At 45.7% G+C, this 26,977-nt stretch overlaps 2 protein-coding genes across 7 annotated transcripts; both read left to right on the forward strand.

The window, feature by feature from the left end:
* Positions 1–2,427: 2,427 nt before the first annotated feature.
* LOC6725278 (mucin-5AC) lies at positions 2,428–23,438 on the forward strand. 6 transcript variants are annotated; one of them, XM_039296334.2, is made up of 8 exons: positions 2,428–2,691; positions 9,509–9,763; positions 13,926–14,423; positions 15,216–15,365; positions 17,165–19,466; positions 19,529–21,074; positions 21,141–21,207; positions 21,274–23,438. In XM_039296334.2, the coding sequence occupies exons 2-8, from the start codon at positions 9,608–9,610 to the stop codon at positions 21,328–21,330; spliced, it is 4,776 nt and encodes a 1,591-aa protein (XP_039152268.1). In that variant the 5' UTR covers positions 2,428–2,691; positions 9,509–9,607; the 3' UTR covers positions 21,331–23,438. The 6 variants fall into 6 exon arrangements, with proteins under 6 accessions (XP_039152268.1, XP_039152269.1, XP_039152270.1 ...); XM_039296335.2 differs by having other exon boundaries at positions 15,237–15,365; XM_039296338.1 differs by lacking the exons at positions 2,428–2,691; positions 9,509–9,763 and adding exons at positions 10,860–11,054; positions 11,165–11,240.
* Positions 23,439–24,284: 846 nt separating this feature from the next.
* Positions 24,285–26,212, forward strand: LOC6739992 (serum response factor homolog A). Its single transcript, XM_039296341.2, is given in 1 exon segment — positions 24,285–26,212. A coding segment is annotated over 1 exon segment (1,035 nt). The 5' UTR covers positions 24,285–24,524; the 3' UTR covers positions 25,560–26,212.
* The last annotated feature ends 765 nt before the right edge of the window (positions 26,213–26,977 follow it).

Raw genomic sequence — 26,977 nt, forward strand, 5'->3', positions numbered from 1 at the left:
TTTTAAGCTTTACGCTGCGGCGGGCATCGGATTTGACTATTCAATTTGCATATATGTATGTACTTATATGTCATTATGACGCACAGAATTTCCATTTTTAATGCAACAGCATAACTCCAATCACTGCCGGTGCATTTCGATGCCTGTGACTGATGCAATTAACTCGCTATAAAAAGGGACGGCCAGCGAAGGGGAAAATGTGGCCGGCATGCACTGGAAAAATGTATTCCAGTTCCCATGTTGCAACATAGTTAGAGAATGCATCCTTCATCAGTTGGATCAGTGGTTCTTGAAAGTATATTATCTTTACAAAGTACTTTAATTTTTGGTTTTGCAATAAAAGCACTGCTACTTTTTAGCAGTGCACCAAACTGCCCTAAAAATCGTGCTGTATATGTGTGTGCGTGTGTGTCTATATATGAACGGTGTGAGTGAGTGTGTTGGTGCGCAGGAAGTGGAAGTGGCAATGGCAGTAGATGTGGAGCAACAACAGCAATGGCCATGCCACAACAGTGTGGCACGGCAAGTGGAGGCCGAAGGACCCTTGAGGCATAATGCGCATATCGTTCGGTTGGCCAACCTGGCCACTGGGTCGTCCGCATCCACAATGCCCAGTCTGCAGTCTGCAATCCGCAATCCGCAATCCGTACTCCCACAACTCGCAATTCGCAATCGCCCAGTGACACTTTGAACATGTCTGCGAGTCGTGCAGTTGACACATTTAAGTGTGGCTCGGTGGAAAGTGTGCTTACAACCTATTCTCCATCATCTCCACTTTGCCGTCCACTGCTGTCCGTTCCCGTGACATATTAGTTTAAATGTCGGCTTACACACGGGAAAAACTCAATAATAATCCATAAAATATACATCAAAAACATGAAACCATAGGATAGGTGTTAAAGTACTACTATCTTTTTCAGCTATTTTTATCGGAATAATGTAAAGATTGATTCAATAGCACATTTTTCTCGCAGTGCCTCTGTTTATATGCAAACACTCTGGCCTCTCCGCTCCGTATTCCCCGATTTAACGCCACTTAACGCTGCGACTCATCCATCAGTGCGATGCGTGGTGCCACTCCCATTTGAATGGAAGATGGGCGGTGGTGGGCGTGGTTGGAGTGGGGGGAACTTACGTTTTTACCCAAAACCAGATGCGCACTGCATGCGATTGCATGTATGGTAATCGAATTATGTGGCAACCCTGCCTTTTTGGGGGGCGTGGTGGCAGCAGATGGGTGGCTAGTCTCTGCGGGGGAGGATGCTTGCACACATGCACAATGGAAGTGGGTCGGCTGGTGTGTGGGCCTTTGTGAATCCCCTTTTTTGTGCGGAAGCAATAGGTGCCGCGCAGTTACCCTTCATGTCGGGCAATTCGATTGTGTTCTTCAAATTCTTTATCTAAGTGGAGCAATGATGCCTTAAATACTACAATATATGTTGAATCCGTTAGCGAGTCCGTTTAAATACATTGCACTTCAGACTATAGAGATTCAATAGAGTGGATTAGCAGACCGCACTCGTCATCCGGCTGAAAGGACCAAGAGCACCCTACATCTGACTCGAGGGCCAGCAGTCAACCCTTCAATTGCATTATGACTGCCAACACAATTAGGGCGTTGGGGCGATAGCTTGTCTGGCTTGAAAGTCCCCGGGAAGTGGGCATGATGAATTATATATATTTGCACATGATGGGCGTAAAGGAAAATCAAAGTGGGGTCTTGCCCTGGGATGGCCCATCAAAGGCGGAGAGCGAGAGTCCCTGCCAGTCTTGACGCCCAAATTGATCAATTTTGCATTTTGCCACAACAATCGCAGCTGTAGAAGTAAAAGGGGGCGGTGGGCAACGAATTGAGTGGGCGTGGTGCTGGTGACCCCATTAACATGCCCAAGCCCAAGTCCAAAAAAGCTTACGCTGCACTCTGTACGTGAAATGCAGTTGGTCGGGGATTTCCCCTAGTTCCTCAGTCAGTTCCTTTGCATTTCTGTTTTCAGTCCTCTGTTTTCAGCTTTATCTGTTTTCCCTGCACTTCGCCTCGCTGCTTCTTTGCCGGAAGATGGAAAGCCCGAATTTGGTAGAGGCAGAGGGGCAAAAACAGTAGCAGAAGCAATAAACGAAATGTGCAGTCAACAATAGTCCGACTAACGGGTTCGGCTCTCTTGCGAGAGTGTGTTGGTGTCGAAGTACAGTGATACCTCTACAGAGTCCAAGCCCAGTTATTACCCATTTAACTGTATAATTTAACTAAATGTTTTGATGGCATATAAGCTCCACTGTTCATTTTCTGTGTGCGTTCCAACATGTTGTTGTTGCATGCTCGTTGTCGTCGCAACACCAACACACACAAACCCACACAGACCGTGTGCGTGTGTATGCGAACTTGCGACTGTAGTTGTTGGCCGGGTCGCTGTTCAGTTGAGTGACTGATAAGTTCAGTCGGCGTTCGTTTGGCGCCGAGAACGGTTATCGCGTCCAATCGAATTTGTCCCAAGCTCGTCGTTGCAAATAACCAGGCGAACATTTGCTGGAAACACTAGTCGCGCAATTCGATCGAATAATGTTGCTCTAAATGGTGTTTTATTCAATTGTTGGTGTTTTTTTTTGTGTGTGGCGTCCAGCAGCCGGCAAGTGAACCAGTTGTGTGGAATTTCATCAACGGATAGCAGACGCCAGAGTCCCCGACTCCGAAAGGTATGCAATGAATTTCGACTGCAGTTGGTGAGCGGCTTTTTAGCTGTTGCTGCTTGTGCATACACATAACTATTCTGCATGTGTGTCCTGCCAACTATATCCTTGTTCCGGCGAATGCTTGTTCAATTATGTAAGGTGGAATTCATGGCTGCAGAGCCAGTTACCAGCCAGCGATGGCCATAAAAATCCAAAGAAACCAGCCATTCATTCGGAGGGGCGAGTCCTGGCGAAAATAATAAGTGGGGAATGCAGAGAGCGGCTAGGGTTAAGCTCTATGTAAATACATTCGTTGGGTACTTAAGAGCTATAATAAAGCTCCATGAGGAAACCTAAAATTAGGGAGTTAGGAAAGGATTTCAACACTAACTATTGTTCTTTTCTACCATTTTGGTAACATATAGACTAAAAATTCTAGAAATAATATTCAAATTTAAGAAAGTAGTGTACTAAGCTCTGTTTTTTATTAATTATATGGAAACTCTTGCGTTTTGGTAATATGTTCGAAATGATTTTCAATTAGCCTATAATTACGATTACGCTATTGGGCCTATTCATACATACATACATATGTACATACATAGATGTTGTGGCAGTCCCCGATAATTGGCGACCTCAGCGAATAACCCTTAATGCCACCCCCTCTTAACCCACTGTGTATGTGTGTCATTACTTAACACCTACAAGCTGCCGCCAGTCGGCACGCCATTATACTATTACACCAACAGAACAGAAGTAACAAACGTGGAAGTACGAATAAAAATGCGGTGAAAAAAGAAGGGGGTCGACGGCTTTGAACTACCCCCAAATGATTTTAACCTCGCTGAAGAACGATAGGCGAGAGACCCATATTAGTCATGCCCAGCCCGGCAACCTAACGCCCCCTTTTTGGTGACCCCAACCGAATGGAACAGAACTAAACTCACACCTACATCTCAGTCATTGTTATTGCATGCTAATTCTGTTCTCTCGTTGCCCCACTCGAATTCTCGTTTCTTTTACATTATTGCTTTTGGCTTTTCCGTTCAAGAAGTCATTTTCCTGCGACTGCCTGAAAGCGTGCAGTGTGGACGAGGTCTTCTAATCGCATTTGGCACACAGCGAGAAAAACAATGTAGGCCGCTGTGCTTAATTATCCTTAAGTCTTATCAATACTCAGCTCAACTAGAGCTCAATTCACAAAGCCTTGCTTTTGACATTTTTACTCTATGGTCCTTCGAGCCGGATTCAATTTGATCAATTTATTTCGGACAGTGCAATGCTCGCTGATGGTGGTGCCTGGTCAGCATCGTCGGTGCTCCACTTTTGCGGCTAGACAAAGAAAAGTCACCTGTTCTGCCAAACCATCCGCCTGCGGCCCCTTTTGCAGTTGCCCCAAATTCCCGGCGACAAGTTTGAATGAGTCAGCTCAACTTGGTTACAATGCACAATGTATAATGCATAATGAGAGAGAGAGAGAGAGGGAGAGGAAGAGAGCGAAATCTGATTCACTGCCAGCAGCAACGAGGTCCTTCCCCAGTTCCTTCCACTCCATATCATCCTCTGCACTGTCTGTGTCATTGACGCTTATCAAAAGCCACCGATCAAAGGCAGTGTTTTGTTTCCATTTTGCTGTTTCTGCTGCCCGCCTCCACCTGTCCCCTTTCAGTTTTCCACCGGCGATAAGCGTTGGAATAGCTCATGGAAACAGCACAGTGAGCTATAAATTGTAAAAGACCTTAATAACACTTTCGTCCTTACAGTTGTTCTACTCTGTGGATGTATAACAAAAAGGAGAAGTTCCATTTTTTAATTGCATTAAAAATTGTCACTATCTCCCCTGCTGTCGCTTGCCTGTCTTCGGTGTCTCTACATTTTTGGCCAGACATCTCCTTCCTTTGGTCGGGACATTCTTTTGGCTCAGTGACCACATCCATTGAACAGTCTCATTGAATTTATCCACATGGGCTGAATCTACACCATCCACAAGCCCACAATCCCACTATCCACCACCCAGACCATCAATGACAAACAGTTTAGCTGGAAACGATGAGCAACGAGCAGGCATTAATAACTTTTTTTTCATCATGCAGAGAAAAAACGCCCTTGTTAAGTTTGCATCGTTATGGCTTAAATCTAATTTGGTCCTTAGAGCCGGATATTTAGCAGCTTTCGATGGTTAACTTTATGTTATTTGTACTAAAGAGTGTTAATGATAAGAGTAACTAAATTGTTTTCTGTGCAGCCGGCATTAAATGGCCGACGCCGTCTTTTGAATGCCAGTTTTGGGGGCTTGCGGTGCCGCCAGACCCACCGCCCCCTTTGGCCCCGCCCCCATCCTTTTTTTGTGGGCCTCTTCTTGGACTATTTATGAGGTCAATGAAATGCTTTTCCCGCCTGCTGAGCGTCTCCCGCCGTTCGCAGTGGGAAATTCTGCCACCGACGACAGCGGCGACGTCGCCCAGCGTCTCCAGTCCCCCCTTCCCATCCCTTCTCTTCACTCAATCCTCATTTCCCCCGCCACTGGGCCACCCAATGTCATTGGGGGCAATGTGTCTACAGGCTTTTGCCTATTGCCATTGGCCGCAGGCCATGAGCCATTTTCAGCCGAAGTTGCCAATTCGCAGAGGGCAAAGGAATTTAGCAAAAGAATCGAAACAATAGGAGAAAAAAGCCTTCAAAGGGAAAACCTCAATCCACACGACTGCGGATTAAAAACTTTATCAAAAGAACAGCACTTTTAAATATTAATTGAGCCTTGGAAAATAATGTACAGGTAGCCTTGTTTTAGTAAAAGGATTAAATTAAGCTTAAGCTTGGCCAGTAGAGGCATGGGTTTTTAAAATCGAAGTCTTGTTGACTATGTGTGCTATAAAGATTTGCAAATGTTTATTTAATGTTCGGCCAGACAAAGTTTTGTTTTCTTTCTCCAATTTTTCTTTACATCGTTTTGCGCAAGCATCAAAGTTTCGACGAAATGGAGGAATCGGGGATGCAGAGAGTGCTGGTTGTGAAGGGTCTTATAGAAACGCTTCCTTAAGCTGTTTGGCAGAGTTATGCTGACATCCTTGTCCCCTTTGCGTCTCCACCTCCACTTTCTGGCGCTGATTCCATCGATTTTCAATGCTCCCTCTGGGGAAGGAATGTGTGTGTTAAAGACCAGCAAGCAGCTTAAAGTAAAGTAGAGCTAAAAGGGAAGTTCCCCAGAAACGACCAAAATGGCTTATTTAGGGCAAAACTACAAAAATATTGCAGCAAAAATGGAATGTCATACATCATTGAGCTCGTATTTCAATTCCCAATCGATTTGGAACGAAATTTGGGAGTTTTATTTTTTTGCCATTTTTGGCAAATTTTGATGATGTTACCCCTTACAAAAAATGCAAAAATTTGCGAAAAAATCAATTTTCCTAAATCCGTCAAAAAATGAAAGGGATAGTTAGCATTGGTAAATAGCTGCTCAAAACTGTCACTCTTTCATTTTTATAATGATTTTTAGCGAAGTTGTATTGAAAATTCCAATCGAAAATATCGAGTATTTGCCAAAAGTCGTTTTTTCGAATTTCGGTAAAAAAAATAGTTCTTTTTTTGTCCAAAATTTTGAAAATAATTGTCTGAATATGGAATGCCATACCTCTTCCAACTCGTATTTAAATTTCCAATCGAACTGTGTCCAAAAATGGGAATTCCATTTTTTGGCCATTTTTTGCAAATTTTGATGATGTTACCCCTTACAAAAAATGAAAAAATTTGCAAAAAAATCAATTTTCCTAAATGCGTCAAAAAATGAAAGGGATAGTTAGAATTGGTAAATAGCTGCTCAAAACTGTCATTCTTTCATTTTTATGATCATTTTTAGCGAAGTTATATTGAAAATTTCAATCAAAAATTTCGAATATATCGAAAAGTCGTATTTTATTCGAATTTCAGTAAAAAAAATAATCCTTTTTTGTCCAAAATTTTGAAATTAATTGTCTGAATATGGAATGCCATACCTCTTTGAACTCGTATTTAAATTTCCAATCGAACTGTGTCCAAAAATGGGAATTCCATTTTTTGTCAATTTTTTGCAAATATTTGGTAATGTAAAAAAAGTGCGAAAATTTGCAAAAAAATGTATTTCACAAAGACTGTCGTATAGTTATTAGTTTTGTTAGCATTGATAATCCAAAGTAAAAAGCGGCAATTATTTTAGCTGTGTGACCATTTCTAGCGAAGTTATGATGAAAAAACCTGAAAACCTAAAAAAATGTTGTGTTTAACCTAAAAGTAAAGTAAAGCGCTGTAAATACAACATAGTGTTTTGCATATGTGCGGCTAATTGGAACAAATTTAATTAATGTTTAGTTAAATTATGCGAAACTTTGTAACGTAAACAGAAAATAAAGCCGCAACATGCACGAAATATTTTTGTTTTTCACTAATAGGGAATTTAATAGAGTGGTTTGTGACTAACGAACCACTTTTGTTCTTGTCGTTGTAGAAAGTGTTGAAAAATGCTTGCATGTTATTACTGACATTTTTCACATTCGAGTGCAATTTAATAGTGTTTGCTTTAATTATGGCAAACAATCCATCAAAGAGTGCAATTATTTTCGTGTACAATTCCCATTACTGCTTGTGTCAATTATGATTTTGATTAATTTCGTAAAAATGTGGGGAATTATCAAATAACTAGTTTCTCTGTAATTTGCGAGTATAATCCATTTTGAAAATCAGGCGACTTATTCATGCACATATATCCGCGACCAAGTAGTTGGCCTTAGCTTTTCATCACAACTTGACACTGATGAGTGCACTCATTTGTATTCATTGCCCCTGGATCTATGGGAAAATTACGAAAAATTGCTGCTAAACGTTTTAAATTTAGAACCGCGCCCGCAGAAGGTCAAATGTGGGGGGCGGTGGGTGTTGATTCAAGGCCATCGCGCTGGTTTGGGTGGTCGATTGCGGAAAAGGGCGCTGACAAGTTTATTAAAAACTACGTCAACATTGGAGTGAGTGCGGCTAGTTGTGGGTTCGTGTTGGGAGCCCAAATGGCTTAATCGCATTGCCAATGCCATGGCAAACTAGCTATAAATATCGCCTAAACTTGTAGGCTTAAGCGCACCAAGAGGTAAATCCTTTTCTTCTGATTTTATTTATAATTAAACCAATCGTTGGGGTTCCTGAGACTAGGTTTTATAGTAAATTATTTAGGAACTAGACGAACGGGCACTTTTTCGATTTAAGTCCTTCAAACTTAGACGAGTGTCAAGCAATTCCCATTGCCACTGTACGAAATAAAGTACGTGTGTGTCTATCCGCTCGATGAATAATGCACCGAATTCATTTCGACTCGCAACTCCCCAATCAATATGCATCCCCTGCAGGACCACTCCCGGTACTTTTTTTTTCACTGCCCCAATAACCAGAACAAACTGCAGAGTAAAAGTTCCCATGCCCAAGTTCCGAAAACGAAAAAATAAAAAAAAACTTTATACCAGCCAGCTGCAATAATCATGTTTGCGTCAGGATATGTGTGTGTGTGAGAGTATGTGCGTGTGAATATGTGTGGTTCAAGGATGCTCGAGTTTCATGTCCTATTTCTCGAGTTTTTTTTTTAATATTTGGTACCCAGAAAATCAAGAGAGAAAAGGAAATATTGTCTTTTGTGTATTAAAATGAAAGGTAGCAATTGCTTTTGTGTGTGTCTCGAAAATCAGAAATTAGAGATTGCCAGCAGCCTCAGTTAGTTGAAATCACAAAATATCGGACTCCTCAAAGGATGCATTAACTCTCATTGGCTTTTGGTCGAAGTTTTAACACAATTTCAGCCAGGCAGATGATGAAGTCATGGCATCGGCAAACTTGTGTGCGCAAATGTGTTTCTGTTAATATTTACTTTGGTCCTGCGTCATCTGAGTGGCACTATTTTGTTTGCTAAAGGAAACAGGATGGCATTGAAATAGCATATTTGCCAAACTCCATGAAACTTGAGGTCTTTATGAGGTTACATTTAGGGGCTTGTTAATCCAAATCTTATGGCTTAGCATAAACTGTGTGCACATGGCAACCCTGTACGTATACTTAATTAAAGCTGTAGGCTTTGACGAATATGTATATAGATAGTGTCGCAATCTACAATGATTAACAACAATAGCGCTGAATATTAAATGGCAAATTTCCGAGAATTACAGTATAACATGGCAACCCTGAATGGCCGCGTCTTTAAATATTCATCAATTGTTGATGTTATTATTTCACTTCCGGTTCGCTTGCGGCTGCCATGCGGTTCAATGAACTGTTGACACGGAATTACCCCCTTTTCTCTGCTCTCTTCTCCTGCCGTCTCCCTCTGTCGCCGCATCCGTCTCGCTCGCTCCCAGTGGCGAATAATTCGCTGGCAATGCAGACACGTATGTATTGCCTCATATATATTTAGTTTGGCTTATTTTTCCAAATGATTCCCCAATGATTGATGGAGCCCAACGCGAGCAACAGTAAAAGCCGAGTGATATGTGATTGCAACCGTTTTGCTGTAGTTGCTCGTGCACTGTGACAAAATGGGGCGTTATCTAAACATAAGTCAAGTCTTTGTGCCTTAATAACGTTCAACGAGCTGCTAATCGATTTCGATTTTTATTTTGAAATAAATCGATTTTAGCGATACATCTAGGCTATTACCCAATGTCCACCATTGATGAAAGGCGCATGTAGAAGTTATTATAAACGGAATTGCGTTTTTTTTCAGTGCATTATTGTTGCCAAAGGCAATTATGAAAAGCCACGCCAAGAGAGAAATCGTGCCAACGGCCTTCTAATGTGTGTCCCTCCGCTTTTTTTTTCCTCTCTTCCTTAGCCGGTGCTCCATTTAAAGGATATTCCATGCCGATGCCGTGCTGCTGGCTAAATAAATAGCATCGAGGAGCGGCACTGGGCACTGGCAAACGGTTACGGAATGGATGCGCGCCGGCAGAAACGACTTGGCCCAGCGCCAATTGCATCCTTCGAGAAGTCATTCGAGGACAATGCCACGACAAATGCACAGCAGCAGCAGGAGCAACAGCATCACCATCCACATCCCCATCACCATCAGCATCCTGGCCAAGTGGCGGTGAGTCCTTTAGCCTATTTACCAAAAACACCCCATAAGAACATTACAGTAGATGTATGGTCAACATTACTGCATTTATAATGATAGATGTGTGCCTGCTTTAAGCGTAATGGCGGTAGCATAAATATGATCTATTCTATTCGTGTTTGGTAGACCCTCTCATCCAGTGACCACCAACGTAACAGCCACCACCTCATGTCGCATGCACATAATGCAGGGCTTAAATTAATTAACCAAAACACGAAATCAGCTAAGTCGCTCCTGGGCGCTGTAAGCTTGGCCAAAGCTTTCCGCTCTCCAAAAAATATGGGTGTATAAACGGGGGTGGCAATTGGTGGGTTGGGGAGCTCAAAGGTCGGGGGATGTATGCCGCAATCATGCAAATGGCCACTTAAAAGGCAGCCAGGCAGGCCAAACGCTTGCGGCCAATAAACAAAATGAATCTTAAACGACAAAACAGCAGAAACATCGATTACACTGCAAGAAAAGAGCGAACAACGGAAAAGAAGACTATAGCCAGTAGCACGCGTCACAGATCGGCGACTGAGAAACCGTGAGTTTTGCACGCGTTCGAAAATATTGTGACACGCATCCGCCTTGGATGTGAAGTGCTCTAAATAATGTCATTTTGCCAGTGGCTAAAGGGACGAAGGACGACTCCTGATAAGGCAGCGGGCGAGCAAACGGGGTGACAGTGCGGGAAAAGGAAATAGGACAAACACCGAAATTTATAGTCAATTTTAGATCTATTACATTACGTTCTCAGTCCAACTGCCATTGGAACAGCTGAGATGCAGAAAGTTATAAATCCCATCTAAGTAAATACCCGAGGGAGTTACTAATCATCTGCCCGCTGCTGTATTCCCCATCGCAGTCGCACCCACACATTCGCACACATGGCTAGTTGACTCTTGAAGCTTCGCAGGCGCCACAGCTGAGTCCTCAGAGCTTTCCGGCCGCAGTCTCTCTTCACCGCTCTGCCCTCCCTCTTCCGTTCACTTCCCGAGAAGCTTTCGAAGCGAATTGAAGCGCGAGAGTGAGTGAGAGAGGAAGTGGGGGAGAGTGGTGAAAAGAAATAGCGGAAAAGCGAAGACGGCGAAGCTTTCGTCGCATTCCCATTCACATTCACCGTTAGCATACTTTTCGGGGCAGTTCGACGCTGGCGCTGCGTGCGTGCGGTCTATCGGTGAACGGTGCTCCTGCGAGAGAGCGGAATAGTGAGGCAGAGAGAGCGCGTGTGTGTGTGTGCCAGCCAGACGCCAGACAGAGATAGCACTAGCAGTTAGCTAAAGTGAGCAGCCAAGGAGATAAATCAAAAACGAAAGATAGCAAGCAGTCGCATAAAAAAAAACCAGAGCAGAAATCAGACTTGCTGGCTTTTATCGTTCCACTTTTTTTTAGTGCAAATTGATGCAAAATTAATAAGGACAACTAATACACACACTCGCACACGTGGAGAGGACTTTTTGGGACCGCGGTGAGTGTGTGTGTGTGTGTGTGAACAATAAACAGAAAGCAAAGCACGCGGCGCTCTCTTATCCTCTTCCGCCCACCCCCTTGCCAACCACTTTATTCCTCTCTCACTCGCTCTCTGCTCCTTAAGTTGCTTTTTATTTAAATTTTAATTAATTTAATCACACATTTGTCTGACAGCCTCTCTGCTGACTCTTCTCTCTCTCCCTGTGTCTCTTTTGTGTACTCTTCCTGCTCGCCCGGTGCCCTGCTTCTTCCTATTCTTGTGCCTAAAATTATGTTACGATGTGTCCCAAAACACTTGCCCATATTTCCTGCCGTGCCTCCCAAAAAATAAGCAAGAAATATACGGTATTTTCTTTTCTGTACACCACAAAAACAAAAGGCCAACATTTTTGGTGGAGTGGGGGGGCACGGCTTTTTTGGGCTCTCGCAGTTTTGGAAAATATTTGAATGCATGGTGACTTGTGTTTTTATGAGGTTATGGAGGTTATAGAGGAGATATGCGGTTATGGGATAAGTAGATTTAGATAAAACCTGAATGATCTTAAAATATGTTAGTTATAATTCATGAAAATGAGAAGGGTCTACGAAGTAAGGGAGCTATTTTTTCAGAAAGTTATAGAAACTCCTAGACTAATTGATAATTAAAAGTCACGTCTAGGCTATTACAAAACGTTTGTGTGCTCTAAAGCGGTCTGGGGATTTGTGATCATTACGAGCTGCTCAGAGGCTTAGAAAGTCCTAATGGAGCTTACAGATTTAAGCGTGTTACGGTGCTTCTGAGCGGAGAAACCCCTCCGTTTCTTTGTGGGGGAGGTGGGGCGGGTGGAGGTTTGCTTTTATGGGCGACATTGTTTGCCCCTATTTCGCTTGCCGCACAGCACGCTGTATGCCTTCAATTTCGGAAACTGTTGTTGCTGCATAGCTGGCAGCGGCAACTTTAAATTAATTTGTGGCCCCAAGGTCCCGCAGCGACAATAAACGATGCCCGTCCACGATTTCCACCCATTTCCCGCACTCAGGCGCCATGTGTCAATCATACCATCCAGATCCGAAAACCCCCCACCCCGCCAGCAACTATATATCTCTGCATACATCTATGATATATATGTATATATTATCGTGCATCTGCAGCGCTCTTTAGCACCGTACTCACTTCCACAGTTTGCGTGTGAAAGGATTTCTCCTTGAGCGCATTTAATGCGAGTGTGCAGCATCAGTGGAAAAACTGCAGCGGTGATGGAGCAAGTCTGTTGCTCCAGTAAACTTTGGACCCCGCATTTCCATGCCATCCCCATTGCGAGCTGCTTGAAAACTTAAATCCCGCTAATGGTGTTGGCCAAAGACTTTGGGCCCCAGACAAGAAAGGCGACAAATAAAGTCGCTCGGTAGCTAAAAGTTATTATCTCGTACCTCCGATTTGAAGCTATTTAAAGGAGATTCTGAGATGGGGCTAAAAAGTGACAAGCAAGGAGGAAACTGCCAACTCAGGGAAGTTATTCCCATTTCCCGCAAGTGCAACACTTTAACATTGTAGGGATATTAAGGATATATAAAATCGTACAAGTAGATTGATAGTTGGTAATCAGTGGCCTGAATGATTCGAGGAACACATATCCATTTGTCACGTGCGTTTATCGTGCTCATTCGTTATAGGGAAAATGGTCAGTTGACAATCTGCCTCCTCGAATTCGAGCTCCCGGCATTCCAGGCCAGATGCCAGTGTTTTTGGGTGTTGTCTTGCCCAAAGCGAAACCGAAACCCAATGCAGGACACTTCAGTGCAAGGATAAAACCCAAAAAAAGCAAAACCCTTTAATTATGAGGGCCAACCTCTGGCAAACAATTGCGGCCACATGAAGACAAAGCAAATCATCGTTTCGTTTAAAATTCACATGTGACAATGTGCGAGCCAGAATGAAAAGCCAGAATGAATGGTTGGAAAATCCGCAGAGGAAACGCCGCGGGCCAGCTCCACATGTACATCTGTATAGAGGAAACTGTGTCAAAAGCGGTTGATTTCAATTTGCGAAATGCAATCCGAGGGGAGATTATAGCGGGTGTTGCCTGTGCTAACCCGCAATCGGAATGACCCAGCAGTTTTCAATTTCACTACATTTTCCCCTGGGTTTTCCATCATCTAATGCGGCTTCCCTTGACATCGCCGCGGCAAACAATTAGATTAGATGTTTGTTTTTCGAATTTTGAATGCAATTCATATGCATTACTTTACCTGACTGGAAAAGCTTAGAAATCGCTGTGATAAGAGCACATAATATTATCTTCCTTTAATCTTACTAGTATATATTAATTTCCAAATATATATATACTTAACTTGCATGAATAGTTTTGGGTGCCTGCTTGCACAATTTTGCAACCACAATTTAAACAAAGCTCCTTTTTGCCCAATCTAGTTGCAAGAGCAGCACAAACTTGCCACCAAACTGTGGCCCAAGCTGCACAAACTGTTCCGCAAGTTGCAACTATGTATATTGCAAAACTCTTTTTTTGGCAGCTTAAAATGACAGTTTGCACACTTTTGCAACTATATTGCTGGGCAGCTTTTGATGATAATTTTGTGATCCCGCAAAGGATGTGGCACTGTTTTTGCTTCAAAATATTTGCGTAAATTAGGGCTAAAATATTTATGCAATTATGTACTTATTTATTGTTTTATTTTTTTTCAGATGATGGAGCAGAGTGTGCGAAATCAGACAACGATGTCGAAGACGACGAATCGCAATAGAACCGCCGGCGGCATAGAAGCACCCAGCATAGCCAATGCATCCGCATCTGCATCCGCATTAGCAAATGCAAGTACAGCCGCCTCCGCATCCGCAGCATCCGCCTCCTCCTCCTCGTCGTCATCGGTTTCATCGGCCACTTGCTCGGCGACGATTGTCCAGGCGAAGCAGCGACCGCCGCCACTGAAAACGGCAACGACAACGGTGACCACCACCTTGGTGAGCAGCAGCGAGGGCGGTCACCCCATCCCACCCAGCGCCCATCCGGCTGGTGGTGCTGGCGGCGGGGCCGGGGGCGGTGCGAATGCGGGTGGAAGTTATCGCGGAGCCACCACCCTGACCACGCCCTCCACGCCCCGCATCGAGCTGAGTCGCGCCTCCAGTTCGTCGCATCACGAGGAGGACAGCCGGGAGAGCAGTCCGGAAAATGTATTCGAACAGGTGAGTCAATGGGTAACTTAGTCGTATCCCAAATGGGGCATAGGGTATTAAATGTTCTTGTTAAGTGATTACCATATGCCCCATATATGATCCGTGTGGGTTTTGATTTGATGGGGCAAAGCATCATCTCTAATGCTAATTATGTTGTACTTTGCTCTTGTTTGCTTCATTTGGATTTGTTTATCTGTTTTGTCGCTTCTGCCGTTCGAACATCAATCAATCAATATAAATATATATCTTAACCATTCATCGATATGTATATCACCGTCTATATCTGTGTACATCTGTCTCTTTCTCTGTCTGTAACACTCTGTGATGCGCTCGCTACCCCTTGCACACACACGCTCCCCCCAAAAAAAACACACATAACCCCTGACCTATAACACGTATACACATACATATGTACATACATATGTATATCCTTTAACCAACCCACGAAAAACGCAACCATTCGAAAAACAAAAATCCCGACCGAACCACAAAACGAAACCTGCACACAAATTGGCTGTTGATTTGTTGATTTCGTTTCTGTTTTCTGTTTTCGACTCTTGCCTCCATTTCCTTAAACGCCTTGCATGCTTCTTAACCCCCAACCACATCCTCACCTCACCACACCTCACCTGACCTGACCTATCCTGATCCCCAACGAACAAACCAAATCAAAAAAAAAAATCGAAAAAATCGAAAAACCAAACCAAACAAACTATCGCTCTGACTGCCGACTGACGACTCGATGTGTGTGTGTGTGTGTGTGTACTGGCTGGTTTATGTGGTTGAACTAATGCTCTGAAGGTCGGCACTGGCACCCTACAGGAAACGATTGGCCTTGGATTTCGGGAGGAGGGCGCCCTGGAGCTACGCAGCTCCACCGAGGAGCTGTACTTCATGGATCCCGAGCAGAAGAAGGAGGAGCAGGAGCGGATCCAGCAGCAGCAGCAGCAGGTGAGCGGCGGCTAGCCAGAAAGCGATCGATTGCAGCATCGAAAACAATCGCAATTCACACGATAAGTACACAACAAAATGCGATAACAGCAGCGATCAATTCGATTGCAGCAAACACACGATACGTAACACCAAATCGACTTTTAACAGAGTATTTACACGATTGAACACGTACCAGTATGTAAGTCATGGTCATGGTATATATGCTCAACTTAAATCCTCTATTGCTAATACTAAAAACATTCGTATGTCTTTACCCTCTGGAAATTAAATAACGACTCTTTTAAACACATTTGCGTGGAGGAAGTGTGTTGGTTTTTCAAGTTGCTTCGACATTTCCTATTAAACAAGCGGATGCGCTTGACATTGAAGGGGTCGCCAAGGTTCGACGGGGGTCGAAGGGGTCGGCTGGTTGGTTGGGAGCCAGTAACCGCATCGCAAGTTGAATTAATAATGCAAAATTGCATTCGAGTGGCTGGGAAGTGCAGCAGCAGTGGTGCCATCAACGGAAATGGGCAGGCGGATGGACGAGTAAGCACCGAGTGACAGCTGACAAGTGTAACCACCCACCAACAAAAGCCCAAGGACCCCATACCCATGCCCAGCCCATCCGCTCCTCCACTGCAGCCTCAATTTCCCCAGTTGCGATTGTTTGGCAAAAGTTTATTCCTGCACTCGGGCAAAAGTTTGTGGGAATTATTTACCCCCGGTCCAGTTTTTCCCCGGGAGAAATGAGTAACTCTGTCAGCTGGGCGAAAGCCGTCCAACTTATAAATTGCTGGATGAGTTAAAGGTGGAGATGGAGGCGGAGGTGGAATGAGGACTCCTGGTTAATTGCAAAAAGTTGCAATTGATTAGTTGGACGCGTGACTGCGTTAATTGGCCCCAAGGAAGGCTGTAATTATCCGAAGGCTATTGCTAAAGTGCGTATGATGTATTTTCGATAACCAGCTAATTGCCAGTGTTGAAAGCCGTTTCAAAAAGGTGTCTGGAAGTATGCAATGAAAAGTATAGATTTGCGATTTAAGCGTTATATAAAGAGGATAACAAACTAAGTTAATAATCTCTTTAATTAGCTTGAGCAATATTAAACTCTGGTAAACTAAATTTAACCTAATTATGCAGAATGACGATGAAAAATCTGAAAGTCCGCCACTGCAGAGCATTCCCCAATGGCAACCCAAATGCAATCCCATTTCCATTTCCATTTTGCACTTTCTTCCACTTTCGACTGGAGCTGCATTCCTTTGTGCTCCTCCACCTCTGTTTGCCTCGGCTGATTGGCAGCCCCGGGTAGTGAGTCCAGATTGAAGTGCCGCGATTGACGTGGACTCGAATGGAATCCCATGATTGCCAGCGGACCGCTGTCCGAGTCCATTTCCTCGTTTTAGTGTGTGCACTGCGGGAAAATGGTGCAGCCTTCTTGTCTTAAATTGGAAACAATCATCCAGTAAATTGAAATTTGATTAAATAGTTCGGGTTTCCATTTCCACATTGCACGATCTCCTTTAGTTTTCTATTTCAATGGTCACTCCACCTATTTTACTCCCACTTCTCTCCAGTTTAGAGTTCCTCTATAAAATCGTGTCATGTACTTCAGTTTTTTCACTAATTTTAATCCTGGGATAACTAGGATTTCAAGTAATATCTTGCTCACATCTGCGTTAAAAGTTCCACGAGATTATGAAACATGAAACATACATACTAGATATTTCATTAAACTGGAATGATATGCTTCCTAAAATATTTGATTTTGTTGATATATTTTTCTCGATCTCGTTCATCTTTTCTTTTTGCAGGCCAAGCGCTCATCGCCGCACATCTTTAAGTTCGATGACCACCAGAGTTACCTGCAACAGCACCAGCGCAAGGACTCGGCCAGTTCGGAGGTGGCTGCCCTGCTGTGCATCTCGGGTCGCACCAGCCGCATCTCGAGCGTGGGCAGCCAGGGATCGGCGGTGAGTCGCCTCTCGGCGATATCGGGTGTCTCGCGCTCCCCCTCGCCGCATCGCATGCTGCTGGAGACCTCGTTCTGTGGCCCCAAGCCCGTGGAGCTGGCCGGTAGTGGTGGCGCCAGCAACGCCTCCACGGCAGCCAGCTCCGCACATAGTCAGGCGGATGGAATGCCGGGTGCCGGCACTGTGGCCGCAAATGCGGCGCTATTGGAGCAAGTGTTGCTGGCCCGTAAACATGATCCCACCCAGGCGGTACTGGCCGAGGGCATCAAGGTGCTGCCACCCGCACCAACAAGTTCCGCAGCCACCACCTCGAGTCGCAGCAGGAGCAGGCAGACCAGCACGCTGGCCAACGGCGAACGGATAGAGAAGGAGCCAAAGGTGAAGCAGACGATTGGCGCCCAACGCAGAAGCACCAAGAGCCCGGGTCAAATGGTTGTGGGCAAGACGGCCAGCGGCACGGAGTACATAAGGATTAATCTCAGGCCGGATCATATGTACAGTGACAAGGGCATTGCCTCCAATGAGCGCGTGGTGGAGGCACCCAATCAACTGGCACCGGTTTACTCCAAGCCCGCCTCGCTGAGCCTGCAGGGTGCACCCATAGAGGAGCATCGCTTGACCCCCACAGCGAGTCCCAAGCCGGGTCGACGATTGACCAGTCGTTCACCTTCACCCGCCACTGGAGCTGGCGGCGGAGCAGGTGGCTCCGTGTCCCGCAAGAGCTCCTTCAGCTCGCTCTTTCGTTTGGGCAAGGACTCACCGGATTCGCCCAGGGAAACGGCTCGTTCGCGTAGCAAAAGCAAAGAACGACCCGCCACGGCATCGGGCGGATTGGGAGGCGGAGGTGGTTCCCAGAATGTGACGCCCAGCAAGCAGAAGTCCGTGCTGGCCATCTTCAAGCCGGGAAAGAGGGGTAGCCAGAGCAGCAAGAGCTCGTCGCCAATAGAGTCCAGTGTTGAGCCAGTGCCACCGCCTCCTCCACCGGCACCGGGATCGGGGTCCACCAATCGCAGTCGGACCCCAGTGGGCTCTCGACCCGGCAGTCGTCTGCGTTACTACGATGAGCCAGTAGAGGGTGTTATCCATATACCGCTGCACACACCGCCCGAGGAACGCGAGGCACGCACTCTGCTGCAAGGCATTCAGCAGCTGACCCATGCGGCGCAGGCCAGCATGGATCCGTCGCCGCTGCCCACCCACCGAGCTCCGCCCGCTTCCGCTCAGCCGGTGGCACCGGGCACGCAGATCACAGCCACCCAATTGGCGGCCGCGGCGGCTGCCTTGCGTCCCGTAGCCCAAAGGAGGGTGGCCCAGCGACCGGATTTGGACGCCATACAATCGCTGCCCAGTCAGGAGGATCCGCCAACGGCGCCTGGCGAGGAGCAAATCCTTCAGCAGCCGGAACCGGCCAACTGGAGCCTGGAGGTCCAGCGGCACAGCTCGCAGGATTCGCAGGAGACGACGGCGGAATCGGTGGGCTCGGTGGTTAGTGCCCGGGCAGCTAATCTTGCCCAGCAACGGGAGCAGGCAGCCATGCAGCGACTGCCCTCGGTGGAGAGCACACAGAGCGCCTGCGAGCCGAGATTAGTGCACACGGTGGCCACCGTGAATGTGCCCAATCCTGATTCGGAGGCAGCAGCCAAGGAGCGCCGCCGTCTGCTGTTCGCCACTCGGCTGGGTTCCGGCAGCCAGGAGCAGCTCTTCTCCACCCAGTTCAGTATTTCGAAGACAGAGAGCCAGTCGAGTCAGCTATCCGAGCAAGTGGAGCACTCTGGCTCTGAAACCACGGAGGGATTGCAGCGCCAAGGAACTGTGATTCGGAGAATGGAGACCGGACCACCACCACCTCCGCCAAGGGGCGTCTGCAGTTCGGAAGAGGAGCAAGGCGGAGTCATGTCCGGATCGGTGGTGATGCGTGCAAAGCGCACCAAGTCGCGTCCCAGCTCGGAGGATGAAGCTGCTCCGACGGCAGCGGCTGCCCCAGCCGATGTTCGACACTCGCGTTACTTGGAGAACTTCGATGTGCGCCGCAAGCTGCACGAGAATCTTACGGAGGCGGAAGTGGGTCGATCGGGTGAAATGGCAGGCGGTCAGGTAACCATACCCAGGAAGCCAAAGCGACAGAGTGTCCCAGAATCGAGACGTAAGTGGTGTCCTTAAATCTCTAGAGATTTAAGATTAATATATTGTTGTTCCTCCTTGTAGGTGAAACCCCTAGCTATAGTTCTGGCACTGTCACGCCCACCACTCCCACACCAACACCAGCCACTCCAGTGGGCCAATCCAAGCAGCCACCGTCATCAGCAACCACTCCCACATCCAAAGGAGTTCCAGTGACCACTACACCCGCCGCCGCTGTTCAAGCTTCCACTTCTTTTACGGGTCCTCCAGGCACTTCCTCCAATGAGCCACCAAACACCACCCGCAGGGATCAGCCCAGCACTTCCTATAAGGAGCCACCAACTGGTACCTCTAGGGAACCTGTAACCACTTCCATTAGGGAGCTCCCAAGCACTTCTCATCACGATTCTCTGACCAGTGTATCCTACCCGCCACCAGAACGTCGTCACTCGCAGTCAACGGATGAGCACGAGCCCGTGGAATCCTCGGAGAGTGAAAGGGACTCGGACCTGGCCGGTAGCTCCTCGGTGACTACGGCTGTTCCTGCTGGTGGAGAAGCAGGACGACGGCACCACAACTTCCCTCGCAACGTGTGCGTCATCGAAGAGCACGAGAGCACGGGCCTGGTGTCTCAAGAGTCTTTCGAGGACGAGCTGCCCTACATACCCACCACGCTACCCGAGGAGCGGGCCCAGGGTGTGTCCATAATCCCCATGAGGGAACGAGCGAATATGGAGCTGAAGACGTGCCCGGTGGACAGGCCAAGATCCACCACGCCGCTGAATCCTTCGCATCTGGAGGAGTACTGTACGGGAATCATGACACCGCAGGAGGCCGCACCAGGTGGTTATCAAGAGACCGATGGAGTAGGAGGTGTTACCACTGGAATAGCAGGCGGAGGAGTGGCGGGAACTCCAGTGCGGGGGGAGAAGCTGAGGATCAGTCTACCACGCAAGGAGTCCATCGGCAAGGAGCGCATCCAGAACTCCAAGTCACCGCGTCGTGTGTCCAACACCAGTGGCAAGTCTTGGTTTGAGTTCGCCGAGGAGGGTCTACGAGCCAATAACAACCTGGAGCGCAAGGACTCCGCCAAGCAGTTGCTCCCGGTGGTCACACCACCACCAGCTGCTCCTTCTACCCTGGAGGAACCGAAGCCGAAGGCCTCAACCCAACGAAAGCTCTCCGGTCATTGGATCGACTTTGAGAACATACCCGAGAAGAGGAAACCGGCCAAGAGGATCACCACCCTGCCCAAGGAGACGTTGACGAGCAGTGTACCCGCCGCGGCCACCACCAGTTCCTCCTCCGCCTGCGGCAGTGGTCATCGATCCGGCACCGGAGCTGGCCATCATCATCATCACCACCACCATCATCAGCAGGCGTCGAAAACGAATCCGGATGGCGGGGATAAGTTGCACTACAACTACGTAAAGCCGGAGGACTGCCAGTGCGAGTGTCACGAGGCGGAGCGCGGCGAATCCTCGCAAGCAACGGCCGGAGCGGGAGATACCAGTACAGAAACGGGCACTGGAACGGGAACGGGCAGTGAGTCTCTGGCGTCCGTGGAGCTGTTGCAGCAGGGCGAGGACATGTTGCCACTACTCGAACCCGATACCTCGGCGGAGAGCAGGTAAGCGATCTTGAACGGAAACAGAGTTAAAAACTTGAAGTTACTAACCCACTTCGATCTTTGCAGAATTTACGGGGACGACGAGCAGGCGCCTCTAATGCGTCACAGTGGCAAGGGAGTCACTCAAACCAGGGTATGTTTATAGTCCAACGATTTGGACTGCCAGAAGAAGTCAACTTATGATCCCTTTCCATTGCAGAGCCAGCAGGAGGAGTTCTCAACTCCTCGCAATCGCAAGTTTCCCGACAGGAAGTAAGCAGCTCTCGTTTTTTCGTTCGAAACGGATCGGTTCTTTCTAGATCTTCAGGGTAGCTAAGCCGGTAATCTAACTCTATGTAAGTCGAGTCACTAAACTAAGGGCCAGCGCGTCCTACTGGCCCATATCCTTAATGTACCTCAAGCAGAGTGGTTGTTATGTTATGATTGCTTGACAATGATGCGTATTATATAACTCTCGACTCGATTAGCTAAACACTCTATATGGAATACAGAACGCAAATCAAATAATATGAAAAGGAATATACTTTAAACATACGATTATATGCATACGATACTCGGTACTATATAGCTCATGAATGTATGTACATGGTTAGGGTAATTTTTTTGATAGCAACAATTACAACACTCACTCTATGTAGCAATCCTGACGGACGATCGTTTTCCCTAGAAACTTTTCGCTGGCAATTTTACTATATGTGATCTCGGATAGAGTGTTAGGCATGTGTGGTGGGGTCGGTCGAGGCGAGTTGGACATCCGATCGGATTCTCTAGCTGTAAGTCGGTGTATTTGTGTGTAGTTTGTTAACTAGCTCAGACAAATCCAGGATCTAGAATCCAGAATCCAGAATTTAGAATCGAGAATCGAGAATCCAGAGTCCCTAGGCTTAGTCACTAATCTCTATCAATATCGCTGTATGTGTCTGTGTCCGATTCAATCTATAGAGAGATCTATATCTCTCGGTAGCACCATTGCTCCCAATTTCGCCCCATATCTCTAGGAATCTCACAATGAGACACATTGAACGATCTATGAACGAGTTGTAATCGTTTTCAGTTGGTCAAATACAAAAGTTAGCCTGATTCATAGCCTTTAGTTGAGTTCGAAGCGTTAGTTAGTTAGTCAGCCCCGATTTACTGGGTGTGTTGTAAATACATACATAAGTCAAAACTAGATTACAGTATTCGATGAAAATTGATTTTGGCAATTATACCCATTTTTTTGCGGCCCAAAGGAAGGCCGCCAAAAGTTTGTGAACTTTTAAATGGGTTTATTATACATATAGACATATATGAATATTATTATATAGCCAACAAACTGCCAGCACACACACACACACACACACACTTGCCATAAGAAAAGTTCCTCCTTTGTTTTTGTTTTGGGGGTAACCGGTTGAGCAAACCACTGTTTGGTGACCCCGCTCGGTTTATGCGCTCAAACATCACGATACGAAAACGATCTATAAATTAGCTTCGAGTCCCCGATGGGAAATCCTTTTAAACACTCTCATACGAATAAAAAAAAACACCCTTTAGCTAGCCTTTGAAATTCCTAAATACTTTATTGAACTTAGCGGACAACGGACATTCATTGAATTGAAGCAAAATCAAGCGAATAAAAACTAACATAAAGCAACTTAAGAAAACTTATAGGTAAATTATACAATACATAAAGAACATTGAAAATGTGCGAAGAGGGAAGAGAATAAATGGGAGCTTGATTCAAAATACTGTACGAGTTTATCGAACGAATTTCACAGCCCCATGCATTCCCGACAATGAATAATGAGTAATGGAAACCTTTTTTGTATTTTTTTTTAGTAGCAGAAGTGGTGAAGCACAAAATGCACTCGAAACATATACGATATATAGACGTAATGACGAATTCAAGCAAGATCTTAACAAATTGTACAATAATTTCCACAATACGTTTATGTGAGCAAAATATATATTCATATATATACAGATCTAAATGTAAATGCATTTACGCATATGTTGCGTTCCCCTTTCCGAATCTTATTCTCAATACATTTCAATCGTTTTCGAATAAGGTTTTTTTTGTATTACTTAGACAAACCACGAAAAAATTGTTGTTACAAATGCATTTACATAACAAAAAGAAGGAGAGTTGAGCGATTAAATAAGCAAAGGAATATGAAGAATTGTTACCAAAATTTATGCATTCATACGAAAAACAAAGTAAAACAGATGGGTTAAGCAAAGAAAATAAATTAATAAATATATATGTATGCACTTTCATTATTTAACGATTTCATATAGGCGATGAAGATGATTATGCTGAAGAGCAGGCAGAACATTAATTGAAAACTATTCATTAAAGTGACAAAAACATATTTAAACAAACTATGTGTGGTTTTATCTTGGGCCTTGTTTCGGATATCATTGGGGTTTATCGCTTCCCGTCCGCTAGCATGCGACTTGGACATGAGAATTGGACTCTTATCGCAATCTAAGGCTTAAACGGCCCACCGTTGGCAATCGATCATGATTACAGCTATTTAACATGCATACAGGGCTTAGCCATAAGCCGCTGAGAGATTTCAGATAAGGACTTTTGGGCGACTACGTCAAACGCTGACGGACTCCTTTCTATTATCTGCATTTTTACAAGTTACTGGTAAGCTTATACAACTTTTTTGTTTCACGAATTAATTTTGTAATAAGAGAAGTTTAACGTTGAAGATAGTTCGCGTTATGTTGCATTTATTCATTGGTTCTCATTTCGCGTTTTGGCGACACGTGTAAACGTGTTGCACTGAGCGTCGCTCTCACTGCGCATGCGCGCTCTCTTTTTCTCGACGGAGAGTGAGAGCACCATGCATACACTTGCAAAAATTGTAACGGAACTAGATCAGAAAATTGTGGGTGTGATTAATTCAGTTTATTGATCAACAACATACAACTTATACAATAATAACACAATAACATTAGAAAATTGCATTACAAATATTTGTTAAGTATTTAGTAAAATACCTACATACCTAACTAATATGTTATTAAAAAGTTATACAGTGCGTATAAGTGATAAGATTGTCGAATATGTTGTAGATGGAGTAAATATGAGTAAGTGCAACGATGCGTATGAGTAATACATTTTAAAAGAGTTTTACGCTAGCATATGCACTTACATCAGGTTCTTGTTCTCTCGCCACTCTCTCAGTGTACTCTCCCGCCAGTCGGTCAGCGTATAAGTAGAGGCGGCCACAGCGGGACGGCCTCAAAACGAACAGAGCCATCGAACGGTGAAGGTGCGCGCATCAAAACTCTCCCCCGCAAAAACCAAACAGAAAAAAGTGAAGAACGAAAACCGAAAAGAAAACGAAAATACAAGAAAATCCAAGCAAAACGAGCCGAAAGACCGTTTTATTTATTTTTGTTTTGTGTTCTGAAAGAGAGAGGAAAAAAGGCGAGCAGCTGAAAGTGATCGAGATGGCGTTCATGATGCCCGTGATGAAGAACAATTACGATATTTACAAGGACACGCGTTCCCGCAAAACGTCCGAATGTTCGAATGCGAGTAGTAACGGTACAACGGCTTTGGCCACCGCTCTTGGAACGCCCGCCCAGGGACAACAACAACAGCGACGCCGCAAGGTGTCCGAATGCAAGTCGGAGAGCTTCGCCACCTCACCATCGCACGGTCAACTGGGCGTGTCCTCCGCCCACCAAAGGATGCAAATGCAGCGCTGCCACAGTTCGCGCGCTTTTCCGCGCAACGCATCGCGCAGTTCGCACGGTTCGCTGCAGCAAATGGTGTCGCCCACGCGCAGTAGTCCGCCCAGCCGCTCGCACACCGCATCCGCACTGGAAAGGCAGGCGGCCGCCCAGGCAGCCGCTATTAATCAAAAGCAACAACAGTCGGCCGCTGCAGCTGCTGCTGTGGAATCTTCCAATGATTATACCAAGTTTCATTTGCGCTTGGTCGACAAGCTGCGCAAGTCGTTTCGCAAGGATAGCGGTAAGCGGTCATGAGAGCAGCGCAATCACAGCAACAACAACCAAAACTACGACAACAACAATGCCAGCAGCAGCAGCATGGCGCTCCTTTCCATTGCCCACAACAACAACAACGACAACAACGGAGCCGGGTGGAAAGTTAGTGACGGTGCCGATGCCATTTCCAGAGGAAGATCGCCTGGAAGAGATGTGGAGGAGTGCAGTGCTGCAACGGCACTGGAAGCGTGCGCGAGATCAGCCGAAGCGCCAACACACAGAGAACGAGAGAGAGGCATGGTCAGTCGCTTGGGGATACGCTTCCGGCGTTACTGCAGATTCCTGGCCCACTCCCCCCATGGAGGCGCTGCGCCGCCAGAGGACGAGACAGAGGCGGAGGCTAGCTCCTTGGAGCAGCTGACCGGCAGCAGGAGCAGCAGTCGCAGTCGACGACGGCGCAGCAGCAGCATTGGGAGCGCCGGCAGCCGGCTGAAGATGCGACTGCGGCGCTGCACTTCGTCGCCAGGATAAGAGCGAGATGGCACTGATGATGGTCGGAGCGACAGAGAACGAGAGAGAGAGGACAGACTGGAAGTGAAGTGCAGAGGAAGAGAAAGAGAAGTGCAGTGGCGTAGCCATGTGAGAAAGGGGGTCGGGTCACAACAAAGAGTCACTTAACCTAGTTAATATTTGCCCCCCGGAGAAAGGAAAGTGAGTTGGCGTACAGAGTTGTTGGTGCAAATTAGATTGGGCATAATCTACATAATCTATACCTAAATCAATTTCGGTGTACATATGCAAACTACTTAAATATCTACATATATATACAAGCTAAAGTCCCAAATGTATAATTACATTAATTATATGTATTTATGTATGCCAGGCTTCCAAATAGAATAGAGAGCATAGAACCTATCCCAAAACCCAAACCAAAACCTCTCCCAAATAATTCAAACTTTTTTTGTACCTGCGGTTTCGCGACAAGAGGAAAACAGAGAATTGCAACTGCCAATTGCATTGTATAACAAAGACCACATCAGCAACAACCCACAACAAGACAAAACGCTTAGGAAAATAACAAGCAACCAGAAGAAAAGAACCACGGATTTTTACCCTTCATTTTATAATTGCATAATTACGAAGAGCAATTGACAATATACTTTTGAAAGCATTGCGAACAAAAACAAAAAAAATCAAATAAATAGAAAAAACGAAGCAGCTGAAAACAGACTTAATATTGTATCGTATAACATATACACACATGTACTTGTAAAAAAAATTATATATACAAAAATGTACCTAGATAACAGCTACTTTTAAGCAACAATTAATATTATTCGTTTTTTTTTTCTTAGCTAGTAATTTTGTAATTACACAAACATACACGGCAATCGAGAAAAGAAAAAACTCTGACAAAAAAAACCAAAATAAATAAAAAGTAACGAACTATATGAAAAGAAAACCTACATATGTAATTTTATTTTGCACGCGAAAACATTTAAATGTCAGCAGAGGGAGAGAGACAGATAAAGAGAGAGAGAGAGAGAGAGAGAGGGAGCAAGAGAGCAAATTGCAGCTGCAGCCAAGTGCGCAGAAAATGCGTTTCGTGGGGGAGGGGAAGACCCCATTTCGGCCGCAATTAGACCCACGCTCGCCATCCCACTCGCGCCCTTTGGCCTCTCCCTCGCACACGCTACTCTTCATGGGAATGGGAATGAGGCATGCGGAAGCAGAAGAAGCGCAGCGCGAAGAAAGGCGATAATAGAAGAAAGAGAGATGGGCGGCACAGTGATCCCCCGATAGAAAAACTTGCAGTATGTGTATTTTCTACCATTTCTATCATTTCATTTGAGGATCAATTTGATGATCAATTTGATTGCAATTCTAACGATATTACTCATATTATAACAGAGTTTATTTTTGATAGGCACTTTATACTCTATCACATT

The sequence above is a fragment of the Drosophila simulans genome, chromosome X (assembly GCF_016746395.2).
Source record: "Drosophila simulans strain w501 chromosome X, Prin_Dsim_3.1, whole genome shotgun sequence".
NCBI lineage: Eukaryota > Metazoa > Arthropoda > Insecta > Diptera > Drosophilidae > Drosophila > Drosophila simulans.